This window comes from Barbus barbus (genome assembly GCF_936440315.1).
Source record: "Barbus barbus genome assembly, chromosome: 32".
NCBI lineage: Eukaryota > Metazoa > Chordata > Actinopteri > Cypriniformes > Cyprinidae > Barbus > Barbus barbus.
In genome coordinates this window covers 12,361,069-12,387,469 of record NC_136760.1, presented here as the reverse complement: position 1 = coordinate 12,387,469, position 26,401 = coordinate 12,361,069, and the positions used below count along the sequence as shown (strand labels likewise).

General features: G+C 41.5%; 1 protein-coding gene across 1 annotated transcript in view; it reads right to left on the bottom strand.

The window, feature by feature from the left end:
• Positions 1-10,157: 10,157 nt before the first annotated feature.
• The window catches only part of LOC306852680 (serine protease HTRA1B-like), a 37,031-nt gene continuing 20,787 nt past the window's right edge, over positions 10,158-26,401 (bottom strand). The window contains exons 4-9 of the mRNA XM_079389706.1: positions 16,541-16,735; positions 15,586-15,618; positions 15,165-15,279; positions 14,998-15,055; positions 14,716-14,811; positions 10,158-11,612 (exon numbers count right to left, since the gene is read on the bottom strand). Coding sequence (XP_079245832.1) covers positions 11,444-11,612; positions 14,716-14,811; positions 14,998-15,055; positions 15,165-15,279; positions 15,586-15,618; positions 16,541-16,735 — 666 coding nt within the window. The 3' untranslated portion in view covers positions 10,158-11,443. The remainder of the gene's footprint in view (positions 11,613-14,715; positions 14,812-14,997; positions 15,056-15,164; positions 15,280-15,585; positions 15,619-16,540; positions 16,736-26,401) is intronic.

Below are 26,401 nucleotides of genomic sequence, written 5' to 3'. Positions count from 1 at the left end.
TCTTCTTTATTACTCTTGGGTGCACTGCTGCCACTCACTGGTGCAGTAACGTCATTGCTTCCTTTGTTGCTACTTAAGTGTTGCACTAAAACTACTAAGTAAATTGTTTTACTCACCCTGCAATTAACTGTAACTCAACAAAACCTTGTAAGAAGTATATTTTTTAATATTTGAGTAAAGTTTACTAATTATATGTGAGTCAGCAAAGCTATTGGAATTTACAGTGCTGCTGGCCACTTCTTCAATGTAGCATCTAGAGAAGACAAAAATAATAAGACAGTATAATAATAATAATAATAATATAGTGCTTCATCAGGAACCTGAAGTGCTTACAGTACAGCTGCGATTGGACACATATTTTGGATAAAGGGCTGATCATAATAAAAAATGCGTCATGTAAACACGTCAATTGGAAGATTCTGATTGGATTCTGCTAAATCTGAAAGAAATTCTGATTGGAAACATCACCCCCCCCCCCCCCCTTATTTTTTAGCAGCATCGTTCTTTCATATGCACATGTCCGTCATGGGGACTGCATTGTTAACAGTCACACGGTCAATCATGTGCATCCAAAGCAGAGAAAATTCATGGATAGGAAAAATTTAGCCACTCCCGCGTTTTTTGGTTTGCTTAAAACACACGTTTCAGCCATATTCATCTAGAAACTGCATTAAGACAATACAGAAAACATTGCATTTTGCATTGCATTTGGTGGATGTAACGGTGAATGTGTGGATGTGTATGAGCTGTAATGTGAATCTGGAAGTGACTTGAAATTGGAAAAAAGGCTTGATTGACAAAATAAAAAAACGACAAACCATTTTGTTATACATTTCCTTCTTTTCCACTATCTTCATACAAGAAAGAATTGACCTTGTAGATTTTTCAGGAAAACGTGTAGACATCATAGCTTTCCATCTCCTCTCACTTATTTGCCATAGTTAAATTCCATAACATGCCAATTACATGTGATACCAATTTCACGTGTTCGCACATACGTTTTTTGCATTTTTTTTTTTTTAGTTAGTTCTTACTTATTGCCTTGATAATAGAAAACATGAGCTAGGCATCATGTATGACAGTTGCCAAAGTGAGATATGAGCTACAAAATGACCAGATCCTGCCATGAGCTATATAGGAGACATATCTTGTATGTACATATAGGGCTTATATGTGGATATAAAGAAGCAATACAGGAGACCTATATGGCCTTTATATGCACATATATGCACCTCAATTTCGCCTATATGTGGCATATATGCAGCATATATGTTATCATATATGTGCATATATACTGCATATAGGTTTCATATATGTGCATATATACTGCATATAGGTTTCATATATGCGCATATATCCTCATATAGGTTCTTTCCATGTGGGATGGGGTATTTAAAGCCCCCTATATCTATCTATCTATCTATATAGATATATATATATATATATAACTGTACAAAAGTTTTAGGCCACTAGTATTTTAGTCAGCTAAATAAAAAAATAGTTTTAAGTAAGTTATTTCAATCTTTTGCTGTAATGTGTCTGTAGGAAATATTAGTTTACATTTCCAAACATTAATTTTGCCATGTAATAATCCAGTGAGATTTTTGTTTGCACAAGGAGTCTGACAACAGCTAGTGCTCCACACAGAGATCTGATCTGATCATCATCCAGTCTGTCTGAATGACATGAAGAAAGAGAACAAACTGAGACAGACTAAATCCAGAAGAACTGTGTCTCCAAGACGCTTCAAGAAACCTCCCTGCAAAGCTCATGAAAAACTCTGCTCAAGTGCACCGAGGGCAAAAGCTGCTTTAAATTTAAAGGATGATCACACCAAATGTTGATTTAATTTAGGTAATAGAAGTTAATTGATAAAGAAAATCTATGACATTATTTTTGACAGCATCCTCATTTTGCAGCATTTTTTCACAAGTGTCTAAAACTTTTCACAGTAGTGTAACTTTGCAGGTAAGTTTCTTGAAGCATCTTGGAGATGTTGCCACAGTTCTTCTGGATTTAGTCTGTCTCCGTTTGTTCTGTTTCTTCATGTCATTCCAGACAGACTGGATGATGATCAGATCAGATCTCTTTGTGGAACACTAAAATCTCACTGGATTGTTACAATTAATGGTAAAATTAATGTTTGGAAATGTAAACTGATATTTCCTACTGACACACTACAGCAAAATATAGAAATAACTGACTTAAAACCATTTTTAACTGTTAAAAACACTAGTGGCCTAACACCTTTGCACAGTACTGTGTACGGAGTAGAAAAAGTAAAAAAAAAAAAAAAAAAAAAAGGTTGTACATCAAATGAATGACTTCCAGGATTCTGTGGTTGTGGGTCTGAAGACCTTTTCTCCGTTCTTGTGTATTGATTGGGGAAGCAGAGTGGGCAGGACACTCTCCCTTTTAGCATCTAAACCATAAAAATAATACAGTGTAAGCTGTGAAACTGATCTCACCATCAAAATGATATATTGAAACACTTTTCCTGTGAAAATGTCTTCATTCCTTTAAATAGCTTGGATCGGATTGGATTGGATTTAAATAGATTGGATCAGAAACAAATGACACAGGCAGACCAAGTGACAATGGCATGGCTGAAGTGTGACTTAATCAGCCTACATGAATGATTCCTGAGAGAAACATAATGTAATTTATTAGGAATATGTAGATGTTAGTGAGGTTCTGGCAGAGGTGCTGCTGCTGTGTACACTCACAGAAAACAACGTGCTCAAATTTTTAAAATGTGGGGCAGCTCCTGTAATATCGCCTTGACTATTGACAAAGACATCAGCTCTCAGCAATATCTCTGACTATCGTCAATACACTATATCTGCACAACCCCACTAAAAATGTAATTCAAATTTCTGTAAAAGAAACCACAAAATAAAAATTACTTCTTACCATGCCAAGTTTTTCTAGAAGCCTGGGGAACTCCTTCAAGATTTCTGGGATGCTTGTAGATCCACTGCTGCAAATCCACCATTTCTCACATTTTTTTGGAAGGCAAAACAGATTCTGTAAAATAAGGATGAAAAACTGGGTTAAAAGCTAGCACAACCATACAGTACGCCTGTTACAGACCTGCCAGGCTCTGCCACCTCTCAATCACAGCGATCACTCTCACCTGAGTTTTGATTCCACTCACCTGCTCCTCATCACGTCCCTCATCACTGCGTCCTATAAAGTCACACACCGCCCAGCACTTGGCGTCTGGTCTCATTCCCACAAAGAAGGACTGCTAAAGCTTCCACAAGCCTTAGTTGCTATTGCATTGATTATACTTGCCTGCTTCTCTGCTCTCCTCCCTACTCTGCTCCTAGGATTCTGTTCCGAGTCAGCTCCCGAGTCTCTGTGATTCTGCTCCTGGTCGGCGATGTGTGTGTGCCGCCGTTCATCTCTGGTTCATCCGCTACTCCTGCAAAGAAAAGGACAAAGACACAAGTTGAATTCCCCATCGTACCTGTCAAAGACCATACTGTTCCCTACTCACATGCCATCTCCTCCGTCTCCATATTGATGCTCAAATAAACTAACCTGAACCTTCCCTCTGCTTATGTCCTTCTTCCGTAACAATGCCAGCCTGGAAATCCAGAGATTTGTCACTAATCTCAAATACAAATTATTATTTCTAACAGTAACATATAAAGAACACTTTACATGGCCTCTCTAATTTACTGTTAAGCTGGATCAACCTCTTGTGTTCTGATTAAAGCAACACAAGCATTCACTAAAATAGAGGAAGAGTAAAAAGAGCTCAAACACCATGAGAGAGTCTAACTTTACATACTGTAAACAACATTACATTTAACAATATTTAAGAATAATATGACGTACCTGTAATATAGTGGTTTAACCTCAAGGGTATAATGCAGCTAACGTTAGCTGAGGAAAAAAAACCATGAAAATAAGTTATTGTTGGATTCGGCACGTCGCAGAAATTTACTTGGGGAAAAAAAGACCTTAAAAGATAAATTTTAGTATGAAATGATGTAATTATGACAATACATTACAAAGCCATACAGAAACTTTACACAGACAGTAACTGAACTTACCTCTGTATTTCTGACCTAACCATAGTTCATACCTTTTTCATGAGGGGTTAAAATATATAAAACTTTGCACACACACACACACACACATATATATATAAAACTTTTATATAACGATAAAGAGATTGTTGAGGCCTTTTTTGTCAACAAAAAATGTAGGTGGCTACTTCATTCACAGACCCGCTGTCACAGAATGGCCTGTCTCCAGCGTGATCACAATCACTTTCACCTGCACCTGCTTACTAATCACCCGCACCTGCACCTCATCACCACCATCATCAGTCCAACCACGTAAAAGCACTCACCTCCATTCACCCAGTGTCTGATCTCGTTCCAGCAACGTGGACCCTCTTCCTACGCGTTATCGCAACGTGGACTCTTCCCCGACAATCTCCAGATGTTGAGTATTCCCTCTGCATTCCTTACCTGTTGAAACTTACCTCCTGTTCTCTTCCTCGTTGTCTTCCCCGTCTCCAGACCGTCCTGTGTGTCCTTGGATAACCCCTCTCTCCTGTGTTCAACATCACCGCCTCGGCCAGAACCTGAAGACACGTAAAGACACTTTAGAAGCACTAATCGTCACCTGCAAGACATCTCAAGTTCACGACTCACCTCACCATTCACACTCCCCACTCATGGGCATTGTATGTTACGTGTTGGGCATTATATGTTACACCCGCACAGCGACAGATCAAATATCACATTAACCGTGAAATCAATGTGCTCTTACTACATTTTATTAAAAATAGAGGTAATTAATCATATTCATTTACCTTATAATCCTGCTTGCTGCGAGTTGCTTGACCGTCTGATGACGAGTAAAGAATCCAGAAAATTCTATGAAGAGGAAAACTAAACAAACCCAGGTGTTCAGTGGTGAAAGAACCCCTTGCAGTCCATTTGACCCAGCATGAGCAACCCATCTGTGTGTTTCCAGTACCTCAAACAACCCAGAATTATGACCCAGCACAATTAACCCAACAACAGAAATAACCAAGCACTGTTAAGTGCGGTGGCCGAGAGAGCTCAACGCGCTGCAACTTCAGAAAACACATGCAAATAGAAAAAAACACCAGCAAATCAAGAAAACATCTTCATTTTGACAGCACATGTGCTGCAAATGCTCACAACACATGCAAATTAAGAAACGCTGCAAATCCTCACAACACATGCAAATTAAGAAACGCTGCAAATGCTCACAACACATGCAAATTAAGAAACGCTGCAAATGCATTTGCAGCATTTCTTAATTTGCATGTGTTGTGAGCATTTGCAGCACATGTGCTGTCAAAATGATGTTTTCTTGATTTGCTGGTGTTTTTTTCTATTTGCATGTGTTACGAATCCTGGCCATGCTCTCCCGGTTAACCACCACTAGAGGTCACCCGTTCACCACAGTGACTATTTTCACTCACAAGCACATTGGACTCCATTTCCCACCATCCATTGCACTCCCTAATCACGCACAGCTGTTCTCAATTATCACACCCACACCTGATCACCATTTCACAATCACCACCACTCACTACTTAAGCCTGGGACTTGCTCTTGCAGACCGCCGAGTATTGTTAGCCTGCTACCTTACAAAGCGTTCTTAGTTTTCATAGTCTTGCCTTGCCTTGTTTTCCTTTCCGTGTCTGACCCTGCCCGAGTTCTTGGATTATTCTCTCTGCCTTGCCCTGTCTGGATTTTGTATGCCGATCGTCGACCCTCGCTGGTTCCACGGATTGCTCTGTCTTGCCTCTGCCATACCTGTTTGCTGTCTCCCGACCCTGCCTGTATGACCACATTTTACAATAAAGCTTTGCAAATGGATCCGTACGTCTCACGTCTCGTCAGCCCGGTAACAGAATACTCGGCCGCAAAAGGATCCAGCAGCTTTTCAGGTAGATGCTGGCCAAGTATGGACCTGGCAGGTATGTTGCTAACCCTCAAGCAGGGAACGCGACCCCTTGAAGATTATATTGAGGACTATCTAATTTTGGCAAATGTCTCTGACCTGCCGGACTGTCTGCTGATAGACTTTTTTTGTGAAGGCATTAACCAGCCGATTAAATCACAGTTAATCCGAGAGGGTCCCCGTTCGTCTTTCGTTCAGTTTCTGGACTTTGCTCTATTGATGGCTGGCTCAATGTTCACTGTGGGGGTCGCGGAGGAACGAGACACCGCACCCAATTGTTTGATCAGAGCCCCAGCATGCGTCAAAGAGCCAAGTCAAGCCCCAGCCTACGTCAAAGAGCCAAGTCAAGCCCCAGCCTACGTCAAAGAGCCAAGTCAAGCCCCAGCCTACGTCAAAGAGCCAAGTCAAGCCCCAGCCTACGTCAAAGAGCCAAGTCAAGCCCCAGCCTACGTCAAAGAGCCAAGTCTAGTCCCAGCCTCCGTCAAAGAGCCAAGTCTAGTCCCAGCCTCCGTCAAAGAGCCAGAGTCTGCTCACGTCGTCGCTGTCAAGCCAGAGTCTGCTCACGTCGTCGCTGTCAAGCCAGAGTCTGCTCACGTCGTCGCTGTCAAGCCAGAGTCTGCTCACGTCGTCGCTGTCAAGCCAGAGTCACACCACGTCTCAGTGCTCCAGCCAGAGTCTCTTCACGCCTCCACCGAACTGCCACAGGCTGTTACCACAGATTCAAGGTCAGTCCTTCGAGTTCTGATATCCAGTGTGATGGACCCACCACTGACGTTGGTGCGAGTAGCTGGCATTCCCAGGGCCTCAACCCTGGCTGTTACAGAGACTGTTCCCCTGACCTCAGTGCTTCCCGTTATGGCGGTCGCCATTTTGAGTGTGTGGGCTGCACACTGTGCTCCTGAGGCCTCTCCTGTCCACGAGTCTGTTCCTGAGGTCTCTCCTGTTCACGAGTCTGCTCCCGTGCCTCCAGAGGTGGCGGCTTCCGCTGCAGAACCTCCCGAAGTGGTGGCACCTACTCCCGAATCCCGAGAATCCAGTTCTCATGTCACGGCTAAAGAGGCCGTCTGTGAACTCACGCCCTGTCCTGTCACGGCCAAGGAGGCCATCTGTGAACTCACACCCTGTCCTGTCACGACCAAGGAGACCGTCTGTGAGCTCACGCCGTGTCCTGTCACGGCTAAAGAGGCCGTCTGTGAACTCACTGTCTGCCCTGTCACGGCCACGGAGACCGTTCCTGAACTCACTGTCTACCCCGTCACGGCCATGGAGACCGTTCCTGAACTCTCGCCCTGTCCGGTCACGGCTAAAGAGGCCGTCTGTAAATCCTCGCCCTGCCCTGTCACGGCTAAAGAGGCCGTCTGTAAATCCTCGCCCTGCCCTGTCACGGCTAAAGAGGCCGTCTGCAAATCCTTGTCCTGCCCAGTCACGGCTATGAAGGCCGTCTGTAAATCTTTGTCCTGCCCAGACACTGCTATGGAAATCGTCTGTGAATCCTCGTCTTGCCCAGTCTCGGCCATAGGGACCGTCTACGAACTCTCGACCTGCCCTGTCACGGCCCCTGGGACCATGGGGACTCTCTCTGTGTTGTCTGTCTCTGTTCTCCCTGTGGTGTCTGTCTCTGCTCTCCCCAGATCCCTGATCCTGCCATGGCTTCCTGAACAGCCTGCTCTACCGTGGAGATACTCTGCCCTGTCTACGCCACACTGGTGGGCTCCGGCTTTGTCTGTTCAGCGGTGGTGGTCAGCTGTCTGGTTCTGGGGGTCTCCTGCTTCGCCCAGGTGCACTCTGGTCTCGTCCTGCCCTGCAACAAGGACTCTCTCTGTGTTGTCTGTCCCTGCTCTCTCTGTGTTGTCTGTCCTTGTTCTCCCCAGATCCCAGTCTCTGTCATGGGTTCCTGCCCTGTCTGCCTCCCTGTGGTGGTCCTCTGCCCTGCCATGGTGGTCTTCTGCTCTGGTCTGGTGGTTGTCTGCCCCGCCGTGGTGGTCTTATGCTCGGGTCTGGTGGTCATCTGCTCCGCCGTGGCGGTCCTCTGCTCCGCCCCGGTGGGCTCCTGTTCCGCCTGCTCCGCCCCGGTGGGCTCCTGTTCCGCCTGCTCCGCCCCGGTGGGCTCCTGTTCCGCCTGCTCCGCCCCGGTGGGCTCCCGTGCCATCTGGCTCCGCCCTGGTTTCCTGCCCTGCCGGCTCTGCCTCGATCCCCGGCCTCTGCACTTCCGCAGGGATCTGGCCCTCCATCCCTCCCCCTGTTCCGCCTCCGCTCCACCGCCCTCCTTGATTGTATCGGAGCGTCTAGAAGCCGCTCCTTGGGGGGGGGGGGGCTATGTTACGAATCCTGGCCATGCTCTCCCGGTTAACCACCACTAGAGGTCACCCGTTCACCACAGTGACTATTTTCACTCACAAGCACATTGGACTCCATTTCCCACCATCCATTGCACTCCCTAATCACGCACAGCTGTTCTCAATTATCACACCCACACCTGATCACCATTTCACAATCACCACCACTCACTACTTAAGCCTGGGACTTGCTCTTGCACACCGCCGAGTATTGTTAGCCTGCTACCTTACAAAGCGTTCTTAGTTTTCATAGTCTTGCCTCGCCTTGTTTTCCTTTCCGTGTCTGACCCTGCCCGAGTTCTTGGATTATTCTCTCTGCCTTGCCCTGTCTGGATTTTGTTTCTTGTTCCACGGATTGCTCTGTTTTGCCTCTGCCATACCTATTTGCTGTCTCCCGACCCTGCCTGTATGACCACGTTTTACAATAAAGCTTTGCAAATAGATCCGTACGTCTCATGTCTCGTCAGCCCGGTAACAGCATGTGTTTTCTGAAGTTGCAGCGCGATGAGCTCTCTGGCCACCGTAGTTAAGAGTATTATTGATCAGCAATTTTCCTCTGTTTTATTGTTGCAAGCAGTGTGGCTTAATTTATTTATTCACTTCATAATATTTTGTTCAAACCTTCAAATACTAAAATGTAATATCTTTTTCTCAGATATAAGTAGGGTACAAGTATGTAATACAAGCTCTATTGGATTAAACCTGTATCACAGGTTTATGAAGACATGTTCCATTAAATATTTAGATATAATCCTAATCATCCTATAACCTTCAAACCCCACATATTATCCAAATCCTAAACATAGGCCACTAATTATTATTGAAATTAATATAATATTCAACCTATTTCTACACTCTAAAAACGCTGGGTAAAATATGGACGAACCCAGCGATTGGGTTGTTTAGACCCAGCGGTTAGGTTACTGCCCAGAAGGTTGGGTCAAACATTTAACCCAACTGTTGGTGGAAAACAACCCAGCATGTGTTCTGTCCAATATTTACCCAGCACTGGGTTGTTTAACCCAGCATTTTTTAGAATGTAGTACTAACCCTATACGCTCTCAGAAAAAAAAGGTACAAAAGCTATCATTGGGATGGTACCCTTTCATAACGTATATCTTTGTAACTAATTATTTACCTCTAAAGTAGGAATTTTAGTATTGTGATGGTACATATTTCTAACTAAAGTGTACATATTAATACCTAAATGGTAGGCCTACATATTAGAAGGTACCACCCCAGTGACATCTTTTACTTGAGAGGGTAACCCTAACTGCAAATTCTGATTGGTTAATTGATCCAGGAAGAGGTACTGCTGTGAAAACCATGTTAAATGAGTTCTGAGGTCATTTGTGATAGCTAGGACTAATATGTACTAGAAGAACTCCAGCGGTGACCTCAGCAATTTGGTGTAATTTTGGAAATAACACTACAAGAGCAATAATATTCAGTCAGAGTTTTGTGTCCCTCGCTGTCCAAACTGTTTCAGCCTTCTGAGGTGAAGCAGACGTTGAAGAAGAATGGGTCTGATTTGTAATTGATGAAACACTGTGAATCATTAATGCTATGAAGAAAAGATGTTATCTTAATATGAAATCACGCATGACATCCATTCAAGACAGAATACTGAAATTCATTTTGGTACAGACATGGCAAATTGCTAAAGAATAGATCAGACCTCAAGACACCAGATCTACACAGCAGGAACTCTAATAAACTATCAGGAATTGTTAATAGAGCAATTCAGGGTACTCACTTCCTCAATATTCTCTGCTAGATTGTTTCTTGCTGGTTCAATCGACCTTAAAAATGCATTAGTTCTTGATGATTTTGAAGTCAAACAGTATGACACTGAAACAGTTTAAAAACGTTAACCTTCTTTAATTTCGTTTCGGAAATTGCCATCTGACAAACACAGACACAGATTTAAGGAAGAGAAGGTATTCCAAGATAATAGTCATCCTCTAATGGCCCACAATTCGGTTTCAAATAATGTCAAGTTTGAGATCTGAGTGTAAATATAAAAAAATATGTAGAAAGCTGAATACAGACAGCAAAAATTCATGATGCTTTGCTGATGTATAGGCTACATAAGGACGAAATATAAGGTCTGTTCCAAAACCTAGTGAACTACCCACCATACATGACCGATTTTGAAAACACATAGGTAGCAACTCTGCATGCAGTTTCCCTCACGGAGACTCACAACAGATTTTAGTAGTTAGCCGTTAGCATTTTGCTAATCTAACAGCACAATACTCTACCCAGATAACACACCTCTTTTCGTACATTATAAACCATAAACATCAAGACAATTTTCTACATGTCAGTTTTAACATTTGACAGGAAACATTTTATAGACAGACGTATTGCAGAAACGAGATGAAAAGTGCACATCAAAAAGACATCTACACACATAAATGTGCTATCAGGTTAATTCTTACGAAAATTAACTATGGTTTTACTAAAATAAAAAAAATAAATAAATAAAAAAACACGGTTATTGTAGTTAAAACATGGTAACCACAAATTAACCATGGTTTTGCTACACTAACCATAATTTAACCATGGTATTTGTAGTAAAACTGTGGTTATACAAATGGTAATTAGTCTGCCAAAAAACATGGTTACTACACTTTTAATATAATAAAACCATGGTTAATTTTCATAAGGGAGGCATAACAATAACATTGGGTAAAACTCTTTTTAATTACACTGAATTATTTTAGTAGATACTTTTCAGTAATGAATAAAATATAAGATTATAATCAACATTTACCTGCTTCATTCACCATCTTGAATGGAATCATTCTGCACATCGCAAGCTTAGGCAGCTTACTAGGTTTTGGAACAACATCATTATATACATTTCAGTGTGTTAGTGAACTAGCCAGCACTAAATTCTCATATCTGTTTCCAAAGGGCTCAATCTAACATGGTATACTAATGAATAAACAGAACATGACTTTGAAGATATGGGGAAATAAAGTGAGAAAGTACATTTCCTGTTCTAAGCTGAGAACAACATTCAGGTTGGATGATGGTTGGACTGGAAAGTGTTCACTATGGTTTCTAGAAGGAGTGTGGCTCCGGAAACACACTCAGTAAAAGTCTGAGAACCAGCTCATGGGTGAGCATGAGGGAGGTCAAGGGTCAATCTCCTCAGGAATGATTGTGAGGATGACATCTTCATTGCCGCGTCGTACCACTGTTCTCAGACGGTCGTCTTTCTTGATAGCCGTGCTGACATCACTGGCTGACGTGATCCTCTGACCGTTAATGCTGATTATGACGTCACTCTCCTTCAGACCGCCACTGGCAAACAAAACAGGAAACAGTTAAAACTTTTAAAACTAATTTTAAGTCAGAACTTCCCTAATTGTTCTATCTGTGCTTTTATTGACTTCACATTATTGGATTCTCATTACAAAACAGTATTAGGTTTTATTAGAAGGTGATGTCATTATGTCTAAGCTAATTTTAAAGGGGTCATGAACTGAGAAACCAAAATTCCCTTGATCGTTTGACGTATAAGAGGTCACTGTACTGTAAAACTTGTAAGTTTCAGAACTCAAAACTTTCTCATTAGTCTAAAAACAGCTTAATTTGAAGCCAGTCTGCCAAAAGGACAGCTTGTGGAATGGAAAACTCTATGATGTAATAGTGTGGCTAAACACCGCCTTCATAGAAGAAGATCAACGCCTGCTTCTACTTCGCTGCCTATTTAGCCCCGCCCACTGATTTGTGCATTTAGTGTTTACAAGAGAGGCGAGCATGCAGGTCTATGCAGAAACCAAACGATAAAGATGACAACAAGACGCTGTGCAGTACCAAGTTACCAAAAACCAAAGTCTTTGCATTGCCTTCCTTCTGAACTACTGATAGCAGTGAGCGTTTACTTCCGAGGCTACAATCCGCTACACATTCAAACAGAGCATTCCGATGAGGGGGTCAAAAACAGAACAGAAAATAGCCTATTACTTCTAAACTGTGACCCTGGACCATAAAACCAGTCTTAAGTCGCTGGGGTATATTTGTAGCAGTAGTCAAAAATACATTGTATGGGTCAAAATTATCTTTTTTTTTTTTTATGCCAAAAATCATTAGGATATTAAGTAAAGATCATGTTCCATGAAGATATTTAGTGAATTTCCTACCTTAAATATATCAAAACTTTAGAATTTTTCATCAGTAATATGCATAGCTAAGAACATCATTTAGACAACTTTAAAGGCGATTTTCTCAATATTTGGATTTTTTTGCACCCTCAGATTTCAGATTTTTAAATAGTTGTATCTCGGCCAAATATTGTCCGATCCTAACAAACCATACATCAATGGAAAGATTATTTATTTATAAATTGACACTTTTGGCTGGTTTTGTGGTCCAGTGTCACAATTATGTAAAAATGTAAAAAATCTTGATAACATTATAAGTGGACCTCAGAGTACTGTACAAAATAAAGAACAAAGGCAGCTCATGACCGCTTTAACCTCCTGAGACCTGAGAAAACGGTTTTAGGGGAAAAAAATAAAAATATTTTTTTCATGTCTTTACATTGTTTAGAGCATTAAAGAGAATGTAAAAAAAAAATCATAAGTTCTGCTGTATCCTCGGTAGAGGACATCGGGACTCAATTTTTAAAAATAAATAAATAAAAAGACATGAATGAACATGCATATGCAAAAACAATTGATTTAAAAAATCACCGATACATTTTTAGTTTTCAATATATATATATATATATATATATATATATATATATATATATATATATTTATTTATTTTTTTTTTACCAAACTTTGTATAAAGATGATTCTCAACTATGTTATAACAGAATGATTTGATACACCATTTTTCTTTCTGCAAAATGTGTGTAAAATGGCCATAAACGGGTTTTCTCATTATATACAATGTATCTATAAACTAAATCTAACTTGCATATTAATGTGTTTTTGGGGCAACGTAATGAAAAAAGAAGTGTAATAATGAGAGTAATAATTGACAAGATTTTCATGATAATATATAATATTTCATAGAATACTGAAATATAATTTCTTTCCCTATTCATTCCAAAATGCATAATAAATATGCTTTTAGTCGCGGTGTCCTCATATGAGGACATGTATGAAATCAACGTCCTGTTTCGTAACAGAAAGTTATATTTTGATTTGAAACCCCATAACATTTTCCTGAGATGTTGATTTATGACACATAATTAAAAAATTAGACAGATTACAAAATATTATCATATTTCCATAAAAGTGTCACTAAATTAATACCAGACATTTTTGAAGACCAAGGAGAGGGAGTGGTCGTAGTGAAACATCCAAACATTTGGTATCTCTGAAAAGCCCTGAATGTGCGCTGTACAAGACATCCAGACTTAAAACTGTGGCATGTATAGTCTCAGAGAAATTCACTAAAATATAATGTCCTCATATGAGGATGCAGGGGCTCAAGTATTAAGTTTGATTATTTAGTGAGACACAAATTTCTCCTCTGTTTCAGAATATATTTGGCTCATTCTCATTAAGTGTTTAGGTGTTGGCTTAGTACTGATATGGTTTTATGTAAACATTCATTCTAATCATCCCTGTACTTTCTGTTCAATCTTATGTTTTGACATTTCTCATTTCAAAATGGTTTGATTTTTCTGACATAATATCTAATAAAATATATATTTTAAACAAGTCTAAAGCTTCTCTTTCAGTCTGATATTTCTGACATCAGTGTCTTTACTGATTTTTTTTTTTTAAACTGCAAAATCACTGCGAAAACCCCCTTGTGGAACCTTTATTTGTAAGAGAGTTTTTTTGGAAAGCCTGAAACTATGGATAATGCCCAAGATATTGTTTCAGAAATGTCCATGTACTTACAGCACCATTTCCCATGAGAGTTGGCTCTAGTTGAATTTGAAATAGTAACATGTAACTGATTACGCTGTAATTCATGGTAAATTTCTAGCCACAAACTGTTCCTATGTGTTGTACTCGTATACTAAATTGTCTACCCACAATGACAGGAAGTGGCCACTTATGTACTGTTCACATCATCTCATATAAGCTAAAATTGTGTGGACTACTTGTGATTCAAAGTTCACACACACACAATGAAATCCCAAAGTTAATTTTAGTTATAAAAACCTTTAACTTCTAAGTGAAATAAAAAAAAGAGAAACACTGCTGCCTCAGCAGGAAGATGACCATTTAGGAAACTGTTCATTTAAACCATTATGGATTTAAATAGATCATCTATATGGTAAATACAGCATCACATATGAAACTGCTGGACAGCATAAAATGACAATGCACTTTTTATTGTGATCTGGTTTGAGTGCACAAAAAAAATTCAACCACCTGACTTCATTCTTGGTGTATTGTGGAAAACTAGTGGCTACATGCGATAGGGTACTTACACTTCAGCTGGTGTTTTGGGGATAACTTCAATGACGTACGCTCCAGAGGTGACATCTGGGAAATCACTCTGTTTTTCCTTTAGCTCTTTAGCAAGCCTGTGAGTGACAGATACATTATATATCATGAATAAATATCATGTTTTCTGTTATGCATCTGTATAATGGAAAATACAATTTGAAAAGATTTGTTTAGATGGCTGATTCAATTGATTTAAATGTCTTTCCATAATCACAAACACACAACAGTATTCAGTAAGCACATGCAATGCATTTGTGACTTACATTGGGGTTAATGACATCATTCTTACACCGATATACTTCTTTTTTGTGACTGTTTTTCCTGAAAACAAATATGAGATATTATTGATCGATACTTTTCTGAACTTTTGATTGAAAATGTTGTTCAAACAGAGTAAATGTTTCAGATTTAGCATCATTTTGCCCCTGACCTTTAGCCTGTCTGCCATGAGACTCAGCCAGGAACTGTCGGATCTTGTCAGAAGGAATTGCGAAGGATATTCCTGCTGTCACCTTCAGCGTGTTGATTCCTATCACTTCACCATCCTACAGCAACAGACACAAGAATCAGGACACAAATATAAATCTGCATGCACAGATGTCTTCCTGTCACAATGGGATGTTTCCGCTATTGATCATAATGCATGCACACATGTGTTTATGGTCACGGCTGACTCAACACAGAGCCCTTCTGCCAACATATGTTTCTAGGCTCTTAAAAAATAAATGCAATAAACATTATCAACCCTGGCTGCATTCTGTTGCTCCTGTTAACTGACTAAAAAATAAGACTCAAGCTGTTTCATTATTTACATATGAGAAGGACATATTAACAAAATGCAAAAATCTTACCAGGTTCACCAGGGGCCCTCCTGAATTACCGTACTGAAACACATAAAGAGTGTGGGTTTATGAAAATGTGATAATAATAAGGAGCTCTCATTTAGAATAGAATAGAAAACGTATGTATTGTATGTATTTTACAAATAATAAGATTTTACATTATTAACTGTTTTTACTGTATTTTTGATCAAATGAATGCAGCCATAGTGAGCATAAGAGAGTCCTTTAAAAGAAAACTTAATTATTCCAAAGTTAAAATGTGAATATGATGCTAAATATTACTGAATATTATATTTGTGCACTGTAGAGCTATATATATATATATATATATATATATATATATAGTTCAGATTCAAAAGCCTCTAAGTGCCGTTTCAACTTTTCTTATATATATATATATATATATATATATATATATATATATATATATATAATTTTCTAAATAATTGTAAATTATACACTGAAAAAATAACCTAAAAGTTGTAAAAGCTTAATTATTCTAAATTATTCAAGTCAAAAATTACTTTATTTTATAATATTATATTATTTTATAGTCTAAATCATGGTAGAAATAGCTCTTTTACAGTGAACATTGAATAATGGCAACTTAAAAATATTTTTCAAGTCCTATTATTCAAGTCAAGGATTATTTACCATCACTGAGTCAACCTAAATGTATTAATGTATATTTAAAAACTAATTTCCATAGGATAAATCATGGTTAGTTATAACATAAGAATGGCAATATCATGAACAGAGGAAACAATAAGATTATGCTAAACTACTTCATAAAATTTTAATTCAGTCTTTTCATATTTTGTCTTCACTACAGATGTTCATTACAGAAGATGTCTATTTAAGTTACAGTCAAGTATCTTTTTTTTATTATTAGATGATACTAAGCATCATGTCACTGACCCACTTAGCCAACAAATTGTTTGCACGCAGTGTATGATTAACTCACATTGATGATGGCATCTGTCTGGATGTAGTCCATGTCAGAGTTTCGCAGGCCCAGCTCTTTGCCCCCTCTCTGGGTGGTGCTGACGATGCCAGTGGTCACTGTGTTCTGAAGGGAGAACGGACTGCCGATAGCGACCACAAACTCGCCTGGTCTCAGATCAGCTGACCGTCCCAACAACAGCACTGGGAGTTTCATCTGCAATATAAAATACAATACAGAATAAGACTTTGACACCATTGTCTCAAGCCATAATCCATCCTGTGATTCAAATTACACTTTCAAAACAGAATTAAGGCCTAAAGATTTTCTTAAAAAAAAAGTATGTCTAATGAAAATAAGTTCTTCATTATATTATTATAATGGTATTTATTTGGTCAAATAAATACAATTATTTAAAAATAATTGACCTAGGACAAGAGCAAGTGAGCATTAGAGATAACCAGATGAATACTTTATAACTTCAGTAATGTGAAATTTTCTGACTTCTCAATAGAAAACGGGGAATGGGGGGAAAAACATGAACATTTATGAATTCTTCTTTCAACTACTTCATCAGACACCATTTTCATTCTTTCCATGTTTGGTGTGCCCCAAGGTTTAGATGGCAGTATTCACACTCATTCAACTGAACCACACAAACAGAAGAATCGTTTCAATCGGACCGTGTGTGAACATGCCGTTACACACAGATGCTTTCCTACCTCCACATACTGACTGCGTTTTTTAGGTTTCAGGACACAGCCATGATAAACTTTCATAGCTCTGTTTATTCAGCTGTTATGTTGTTATATTACAATATATGTCTACTTCTGAAACAAACCAGGCAAACTCTGACCTTCTGGTTCTGTGCAAAAGCAGTGCAAGATGAGTTCCCTTCCAGGAACTTTGAGCTGCGTCCGAAAACGCTATGGGAACGCCTTCAGCGTGACCACGCTCTGAATATCACCTGTAATCCAGTCAAAATAGAAGGGCGAGGCGTCACGGGCGGGGTGACGTCACGACCAGGAAGTATATAAGCATGTGCGGTGGAGCCAGCGTCAGCTTTCTGTCATTCAGCAAGCGTTCTGTATGTTGTCAGTCCGATTTTTGTCTTGTGAGTCTTATTTAGTGTTGTCTGTCCTAAAAGATGCCTAAATCTAAGGCCAAGACGATGGGAGCGATCCCAGATCGCGTTTCAGGTTGTGTGTTAGTCCCTTCCCTCGCTACATCACGAGTGGGGACACACACACACACAATCTGTGCGCGCCCGCTCTCTGTGTTCGGAAGCCGCGTTTCTTCCCCCAGAGAGAGGGCACGACGGCCCGCTTGTCTTCCTCCGAGGAGGTGGATGTGAAAGACGTCATGAGCTTTGTAAGCTGCAGTGTTTGCACAAGCATAAAGAGAAAATAAAGCCGGTCCCGCTTCTGCCGTAAAAAAAAAAAAAAAAAAAAAAAAAGGCAGAGTGGCGGCTGCGCTCGCGGGGCTCGCAGAAAAAAAAAAAAAAGGCTGATCTGGCTGGCGAGAGTCAGACGGGCATGTCCCTATCTCCTGCCGTATCCGCCAGATCTGACGCCCCGTCTCTCGGTTTGGAAGCGGTACTCTTCCCCCCGAGATGAGGGCTCAACGCTTTGTCTCTCTTCCTCCGAGGAGGTTGATGTGACGAGCGTTGACGCGGTTTCGCCGCCTCTTTCGCCCCAGTTTGAGGAGCCACTTCTACACAGGAGCCTTCCGTTTTTCCCCGATCTCCTCACCGATCGCGGGTGAAACCTTTTCGTCCCGGCAATTAGTTCCCGCGGGAACTGAATGAGCGCGGGTACAGGGCGGTGCCGCGGGTTGTGCAGACGCTTGCGAGCTATCTGTCTCCCTCTATGGCATCGTCTTTGAAGGCTCCTGCTCTGCTTATAACATCTTTGATGGGCAGAGGGTATGTGCGCTCTCTAAACTCAGGTGGCTGCTGGGCGGGCACAGCCTCCTCCGTATACCAGCTCCTCGCGCAAAAAGGTCCTGACGGGCGAGCCCCAGGACCGTGGAGGGCGACCCCTACTGGGGTGGAGCGGCTTGCGCCGCGGTACTTGGTGACCGACTCCCCTCGGTGCCCTCCGGGGACCTGTCTGCCAACCCTGCCGTTGTTCCAGGGCGCAGCGGTTCCCAGCGAGTATCTTCCTCAGGTTTCTCCGCCTGTGAATACAGCGGGCCTGAGAGACTCGCTTCAGCCGCCAGATCGTGCGCCTCCTTCCGGTGCGCCGCATCGAGGCAGCGGTCTGGCCGCTTCTCTGACACCAGAGGTCAGTCTCGAGAGACTGATTCCCTTAGTAGATCATTTGGCAGAACCAGTATCGGGTTCTTCCCTTCGGCCTAGGACTCTCACCCCGCACTTTCACCAAGTGTGTGGATGCGGCACTGGTCCCGTTGCGACTGCAGGGCATCCGCATACTCAGTTATATCGACGATTGGTTGATCCTCGCTCAATCAGAGCGGTTGGCGATTCGGCATCGAGATGTCGTTCTCGCCCACATGAAAGACTTGGGGTTAAGACTAAACGCCAGGAAAAGTGTGCTTTCTCCAGCTCAGAGAACCACTTATCTAGGCGTGGTGTGGGATTCGACGAGTCGATCCTCACGACAGTCATGAGAGTGCGAGAGGGCCAGTCACTCACTGTCAAGCTGTTGAGGCTGCTTGGGCTCATGGCAGCTGCGTCCAACGTGATCCGTTCGGTCCGCTGTACATGAGGCGCCTACAGTGGTGGCTCAAGACCAAGGGGGTCTCCCTGAGGGGAAACTCGCTCCACGCTGTCAAAGTGTCACGCTGCTGTCCGTGCCTTAGACATGTGGAGGGATCCTTGGTTCTTGTCTCAGGGCCCGGTGCTGGGAGCTCCTTGTCGCCGCGTCTCGCTTGCGACGGACGCCTCCCTCATCGGTTGGGGTGCGGTCACGAGTGGCCACCCTGCCTGCGGTCTGTGGATTGGTTGCCACCTTACGTGGCATATCAACCAGCTAGAGATCCTAGCTGTGTTCCGTGCGCTCAAGCACTTCCTCCCGGACCTGAGAGATCACCACGTGCTGGTCCGCACCGACAGCACGGCAGTGGTCTCTTACATCAACCGCCAAGGAGGTCTGCAGTCGCGCCCCTTGTATAAGCTGGCATACCAGATCCTTGTGTGGTCCCAGGGCAAGCTCCTATCACTAAGAGCTGTGCACATTCCTGGGTATCTCAATGTGGGAGCAGACGTCCTGACGAGACAGGGGCCGAGGCCTGGGGAATTGATGCTTCACCCCTGAGGTGGTGAAGCAGATTTGGAGAGTTTTTGGCCAGGCACAGGTGGACCTCTTTGCGACTCAAGAGTCAGCACAATGTCCCCTTTGGTTCTTGTAGCCCCTCCAGCTCCTCCGGGACTGGATGCTATGGTACAGACCTGGCTGAGGCCTCGTCTGTACGTCTCGCCCCCCGATCGCTCTGCTCCCGGGAGTTCTGGCGAGAGTGCGCCGGGACGAGGTCAGTCTACCGTTGGTAGCGCCGTTCTGGCCGGGCTGAGTATGGTTCTCGGACCTGATTTCTCTTCCCGACGGCACCCCGTGGCCGGTGCCGATCAGGAGAGATATCCTCTCACAGGCCAGGGGCACCATTGTGCACCCTCGCCCGGAGTTGTGGAAGCTGTGGGTGTGGCCTCTGAGGGGGCACAACTCATAGCTTCCGGTCTGTCAACCGAGGTTGTCGAGACCATCCTCCAATCCAGAGCTCCCTCCACAAGGAAACTGTACGCCTTGAAGTGGAAATTCTTCACTTCTTGGTGCGGGGACCGCCAGCTCGATCCAGTCAACTGCCCGATTTGCGCAGTTCTGGAGTTCCTGCAGGCCCGTTTCTCCGCAGGGTTAACCCACTCCACTGTTAAGGTCTACACGGCAGCTATTTCGTCATACCACACCCTTATCGGTGGCCAGTCAGTGGGTAGACACCCCCTAGTTACACGTTTCCTCCATGGTGCGCTGAGGCTGAGGCCACCTGTATGATCACGTGTCCCCACGTGGGACCTGGCTATGGTACTAGAGGCTCTGTGCGTGGCACCATTTGAGCCTATTGAGGAGATTTCGGACAGACTCCTCACCATCAAGACCGTCTTCTTGTTGGCCATCACTTCTCTGAGGAGGGTGGGTGACCTTCAGGCCCTGTCTCGGCCCCTTCGTGTATTGACTTTGCGCCCGGCTAGGCGAAAGTACTTCTCTATCCCCGTGCGGGGTACGTACCGAAGGTTCCAGCGGTCGTACCACAGCCAGTCGTACTCCAGGCCTTCTGTCCTCCTCCCTTCAGGGAGCCAGACCAGGAGAGGCACAACTGTATGTGTCCCGTGCGAGCACTGGGCACGTACGTCCACAGAGCTGCCCTGTGGAGAAAGTTGGACCAACTGCTCGAGTGCTTTGGTCCGCCTAAGAGGGATCTTCCTGCTACGAAGCCCACTCTTAGTAGGTGGATAGTGGATGCCATCCATCTGGCATACGAGGCCTCTGAGCGTCCCCCGCCGTCGGGAGTCAGAGCGCACTCAACACGAGGTGTGGCGGCCTCCAAGGCCTTCTTGGCAGGTGTCTCTATGCAGGACATCTGCAACGCTGCTGGGTGGTCCACGCCCCTGACATTCGCCAGGTCCTATAACCTTGACATCCGAGCCACTCCAGGCTCCTCCGTCCTTTCGTCCTGACACCAGGCAGGGACATGTCAGTCTGGCGGCGTTGGTATCTCGTTCCCATAGCGTTTTCGGACGCAGCTCGAAGTTCCTGGACGGTAACTTACTAGGTTACGTATGTAACCCAGGTTCCCTGAAGGGAACGAGAGATGCATCTCGTAGCCACACTTCCAGCATCCCTGCCAGCGCTTGCTTCATGACTTGAAGCTGACGCCGGCTCTGCCGCACGTGCACGTGCTGCCGCACCCCGCCCATGACGCCTCGCTCATCTATTTTGAATGATTACAGGTGAGATTCAGAGCGTGGTCATGCTGAAGACGTTCCCATAGCGTTTTCGGACGCAGCTCTCGTTCCCTTCAGGAAACCTGGGTTACATACGTAACCTAGAACGTTTTTTTTTACCAAAGCAAATCTGTGCAACTGATCAAGTAAGTGAACTACAGCTCATGAATTTTATGTGTGGAATTGCATGGAACGATAAATTCTGGTTATGCACCAGACTGTGAACTTTTTGTTGTTTGGAAAAAAATAATAAATCAAAGTGCAATTAATGCCTGCGGTGGCCCCAGCTGTATGGTTGACACCATTCTGAGTCAGATTAGATCCTCCCTTTTCAGTCTTGAGATTTCAACACCATTCCCCTTCTGGCAACAGGAAAAGAGGGAGGAAATGAAAACAAAAGTGCAGCGAGAAACAGAAGAGGCTGCTCATATCATCAAGCTGGGCCTGGATGGAAAATATATCTGTTGAAACTCACAAAACATTTCAGATGTGTAATCTGAAACAAAAGAATAAAAATAAATTACTGACTGTATTAAAAGTTTTAATTTTACAGGATGAACCTCTAAAGCCTCATCACATACAGTTATCTCTCTGCATGTGCACTGGCATGTATAGCTGTCAGCTTGTAGCCCAAGGATAATTCCAGATGCTAGAATAGAAATGATGGTATTCTTATTAAGGGAAAAGAAGATTTTCAGAAAAGCTGGAACGACATTTGGCAAACATGTTATATGTGTGCTAAGTCAAGCATTACTATTACTTTTGCTTATACATTGGCTTAGTGTTTTGAACAAAGCCTTAAGATAAAATGCTAAACCTTTTTCATGTAACTCGTCCTGCACTGTGCAACAGAAATTAAAATGAATAAAGAGGCTGCATAATTATTTAAAGTAATCCTGAAATTGTATTTTCAGTATTTTAATTTGCAGTGTAAAATCAAATAATGATTATAATAATCAAATAATTTTATTATTATTATAAGATAAAAGAAGGTCTTAAGGGTTAACTGAAACCCTAACAGAGGGTACAGGAGGACAGATATGAGAAAACAAGTCCATATTTTTGAAAGCTAGTGGAGGGAGTATGGGAGAATCCCCGCTGAGCCTTGTTTGCCGATGCACAGTCAATGCTTAGACAAAGATAACATGCTACTGTTCTACTCCTTCACTCACTCCCACAACCTCTGACTGCATCTGACAGCTTACAATCATGCTCTTAAAGCCAGCAGGCTGCGTCCTGCACCAAATTTGGCCTTGCTAAATTTAGTCTTCAAATCACATGTGCTTTTGTGTGTAAAACAATGTTATACGTATGTACCGATCATGCCTTCTTTAGTTTCTCTGACACTGCACCTGTTCGAATTGTCTTAGAAAGACATGAGTCATCTTTTGCTCTTATTATTGCACCAGCATAAAACAGAAAGAGATAATAGTGAAATTGTGCCCTGCTCCTAAATTTGAAATAGGCCTACCACTTATCACCGACATGCAATAGTCTTTTAACAATGCTCATGCTTCTAACTTACTTTTTCAATAGGAAATAGGTCAATATAGGACAGAAAACAACATATTTAATGATGAGATTTTTTCTCCTCATTGGTCTTAAACAGTCAGGACTAAGCAGAGATGTTGAATTTCTGCATCAGCTTGAAATCTGACACTTTACTCCTTGCTGAGTGTTACTCAAAAAGTACAGGGCAATGACATTTAGTTCTGATTGTACCAGCAGAAGAGCTGAACTGTGCAAACTGGTGAAAGATGATCAGGTGATCATGTACAAACATGAGGGGATGAGGGACAGCAAATGATGATCAAGGGCTCCTTATGACATTGCAAGTGAAGTAGAATTACGTCTATTTTTAATTATTTAAATAATTTTAAATATACATATTATAGTACATCATATTATTTAAATATGATTGTATTATTATAATTATTTTTTACATTTATTGTATTTTATTGTATTTTATTATTTTTATATTTAATATTTATAAAGATTTTTATATAGTATAGGCCTACAACTCTACATAGTTTGACACTAATATATTGTTTGAATAAAAAACAAAAATGTTCTAAAAACTATTTAGTAAATGTAAATATTTAAAAAATATAAACATGTGTATTTATGTATACATAATAAATATACAGAGCACACACATATATATTTAGTAAACAAACTTTTATTTAGGATGAGAGTAACTGTGATTAATCGTTTGACAGCACTATTTATTATTTTGTTTTTTAATATCTATGTAGAATTTTGTAGGCATTTAACTTAACTAAATATACTGTTTGAACAAACAATAAAAATGTCCCCCTCTAAAAAACTAAAGATGTGTTTTTCTTTAACTCCCATAATAATAACTACTAAATTCTGCTTGTGGCATCCGTTTTATTATTGTGTGTTTGTTTTGCATTTATTGTATTTTATTCATTATTATTTATATTTAATATTTATATAGCATTTAAGCATCCAACTATGACACTAATATATTGTTTGAATAATCAATAAAAATATTCCATTCTAAAAACTTGGATGTTTTTTTTTTGTATGTTTATTTATTAATATGTTTATTTATTTATTTACAATTCATTATTGTTATTTTATTTTAAACAAAAATTGATATATGTAGGCCTACAACTCTAAATAGCTGACACTATTGTTTGAAATACAAATATTCCATTTGAGGTGTTTGGCGAACAAATACTGATTTCTCATACTCTCTAATCCTGAGTCTAGATGTTTCCTATTTTCTTGTAGTTTCATTTCCCATCAGTCAGCTAATCAAAACATAATGTTCATTGATCGTCCTACAGGGTGATTTAATCAGCTTGTGTCGTCTGTAAGAGTGGAAACGGATTTGACGACTATTTAATTTCATTAAATCCCTCTAATCTCTTTACAAGTGGATCATTGAAGTGAATTTAGAAAAGCTCTCTGAGAAAAGAAAACGAACAACCCCTGCCAGACACACAAACATGAATTATCCCAACTGATGAGTCTGATTTTACAGGACCATTTCCACAGGGCAAAACATACAACTTTCATACAACTCAGCCTCGACGTAGGTTCAATCTGAACTGATGTATTGTGTCTGTTTGTCTCTTTAGCCCATGACCCAACAGCCTCAATATGTCCCATTTATCAAGGAAGCGGTTATTGGGAATTGCTGTACTGTTTTTTTTTTTTAACCCTTTTACTATGTTAAAATTCTGGGTATGATTGTCAAAAATGAGCCAGATCTAATTAGAATGAACACAATTCACTAAAAATCAAGAAAATCAGGTAAAAACAGTTAATCTTTAACATTCTACTCACTCATCACAGTAAAGCATGACACTAATGTTCAAATCAAATTTTTATCATGTGAACATAAAATTAAGGTTGAACCACTGATGTCACATTGACTATTTTAACAATGTCCTTACTACCTTTTGGGGCCTTGAACGTGGTAGTTGCGTTGCTGTCTATGGAGGGTCCAAAAGCGCTTGTATTTCATCAGCAACATCTTAATTTGTGCTCCAAAGATGACAGAAGGTCTTACGGGTTTGGAACGATATGAGGGTGAGTAAATAACAACAGAATTCTAATTTTTTGGTAAACAATTCCTTTAAATCTTCAGTGTATGCTGTCTGAAGGCATAGGGGGATGTAAATATTTTCAATGTTGAAGATGTCCTGTTAGCACACCCGTAAAGATGATAGGAAAACAATTCCTATTCTGATGGCATTCTCTCTGTCTTAGATTGACTGTCATTTTAGCAAGGCCTCAATGGATAAATTGGTTAAAAATAGGAAACAACAACTATGCCACTATCCTGATCCTAACAACATCCATAAACACAATATTAGATGAGACAACTTTTCTGTAAAGAATTCCGTTGTTTTGAAAAGGTTGTTGACTCAAAGGACACATGATATGGATACGTGTTTGTTGTGAGCAAAACTTCCATCTAGAGAAAATCAATCACAGCTGAGCCCTTTAAAACTCCCATGTTCTGCCAGAAGGAGCAGGAATCTTCTACTGGCTCTTCCTGTTTCTCAGCAACCGTAAATCAGATCCCATGCATTGGGCTGGCGTTTCCAAAGTCACAGTCTCTCTGGAGTGGGTCAAACTGAGTCTAGAAATTTCTGACTTGTGCTCCATTTATATTGACAGACAGGCACCGTTTTTGCCAAATTTGAGCTTTTAGCATCACTTCCACAACTTAAATGGCAAGGCAGACATTCTGAATGACAGACTTTGCAATAAGGAGTCAAGACTGCAAGACTGCTTTCTTGAAAGACAAGACCAAACCCTTTCAAATATGTGCTGAAACAACTCCGGATGAATGACGACTGCGTGTCTGCCAGACTTTGTCTCCTAAACCCCCCAAAGGATGCCAAGACTCCTTGTATGTCTTTGAACTGGCATCGATCAGCTTTGAATGCAAAACTGCCAGCACGAATGTTTGCGGACTAGCTTTGAGGTATGCATTAACCACCGGAAAAGAGTTATATGACAAATCCAGCCGCTGTTTACCCAAGAAATGTTTACCCTTATTTGTATGAGCAATTGAATACCAACAGCAAAACACTGAAGTCCTGATGAGTCAGGAAGATATGTTTGAGCAAGACTTCTGCACTACATGGGCCTTAACCAATACCAGACTCAAAAACTGACCCAGATTTTAGGAGACGTGTACTTAAAGGCAAATTTCCACTAATGGTGCCTATTTAGAGATGTGAAGAACATAAGGCAAGTTAAAACAATACCAGGGTAGCATGCTGGCATTGCAAATAAGCAAAGATAATCTTCAAATTATCTTTTCAGTGCATTGACATGAATTCCTTGTTATTGAGAGAGGAATGTTGCCAGCAGGGCTTCCAAAATTACTTTAAAGGTGAATTTCAGACAGAACAATCAGTCCCAAATTAAGTTGGATC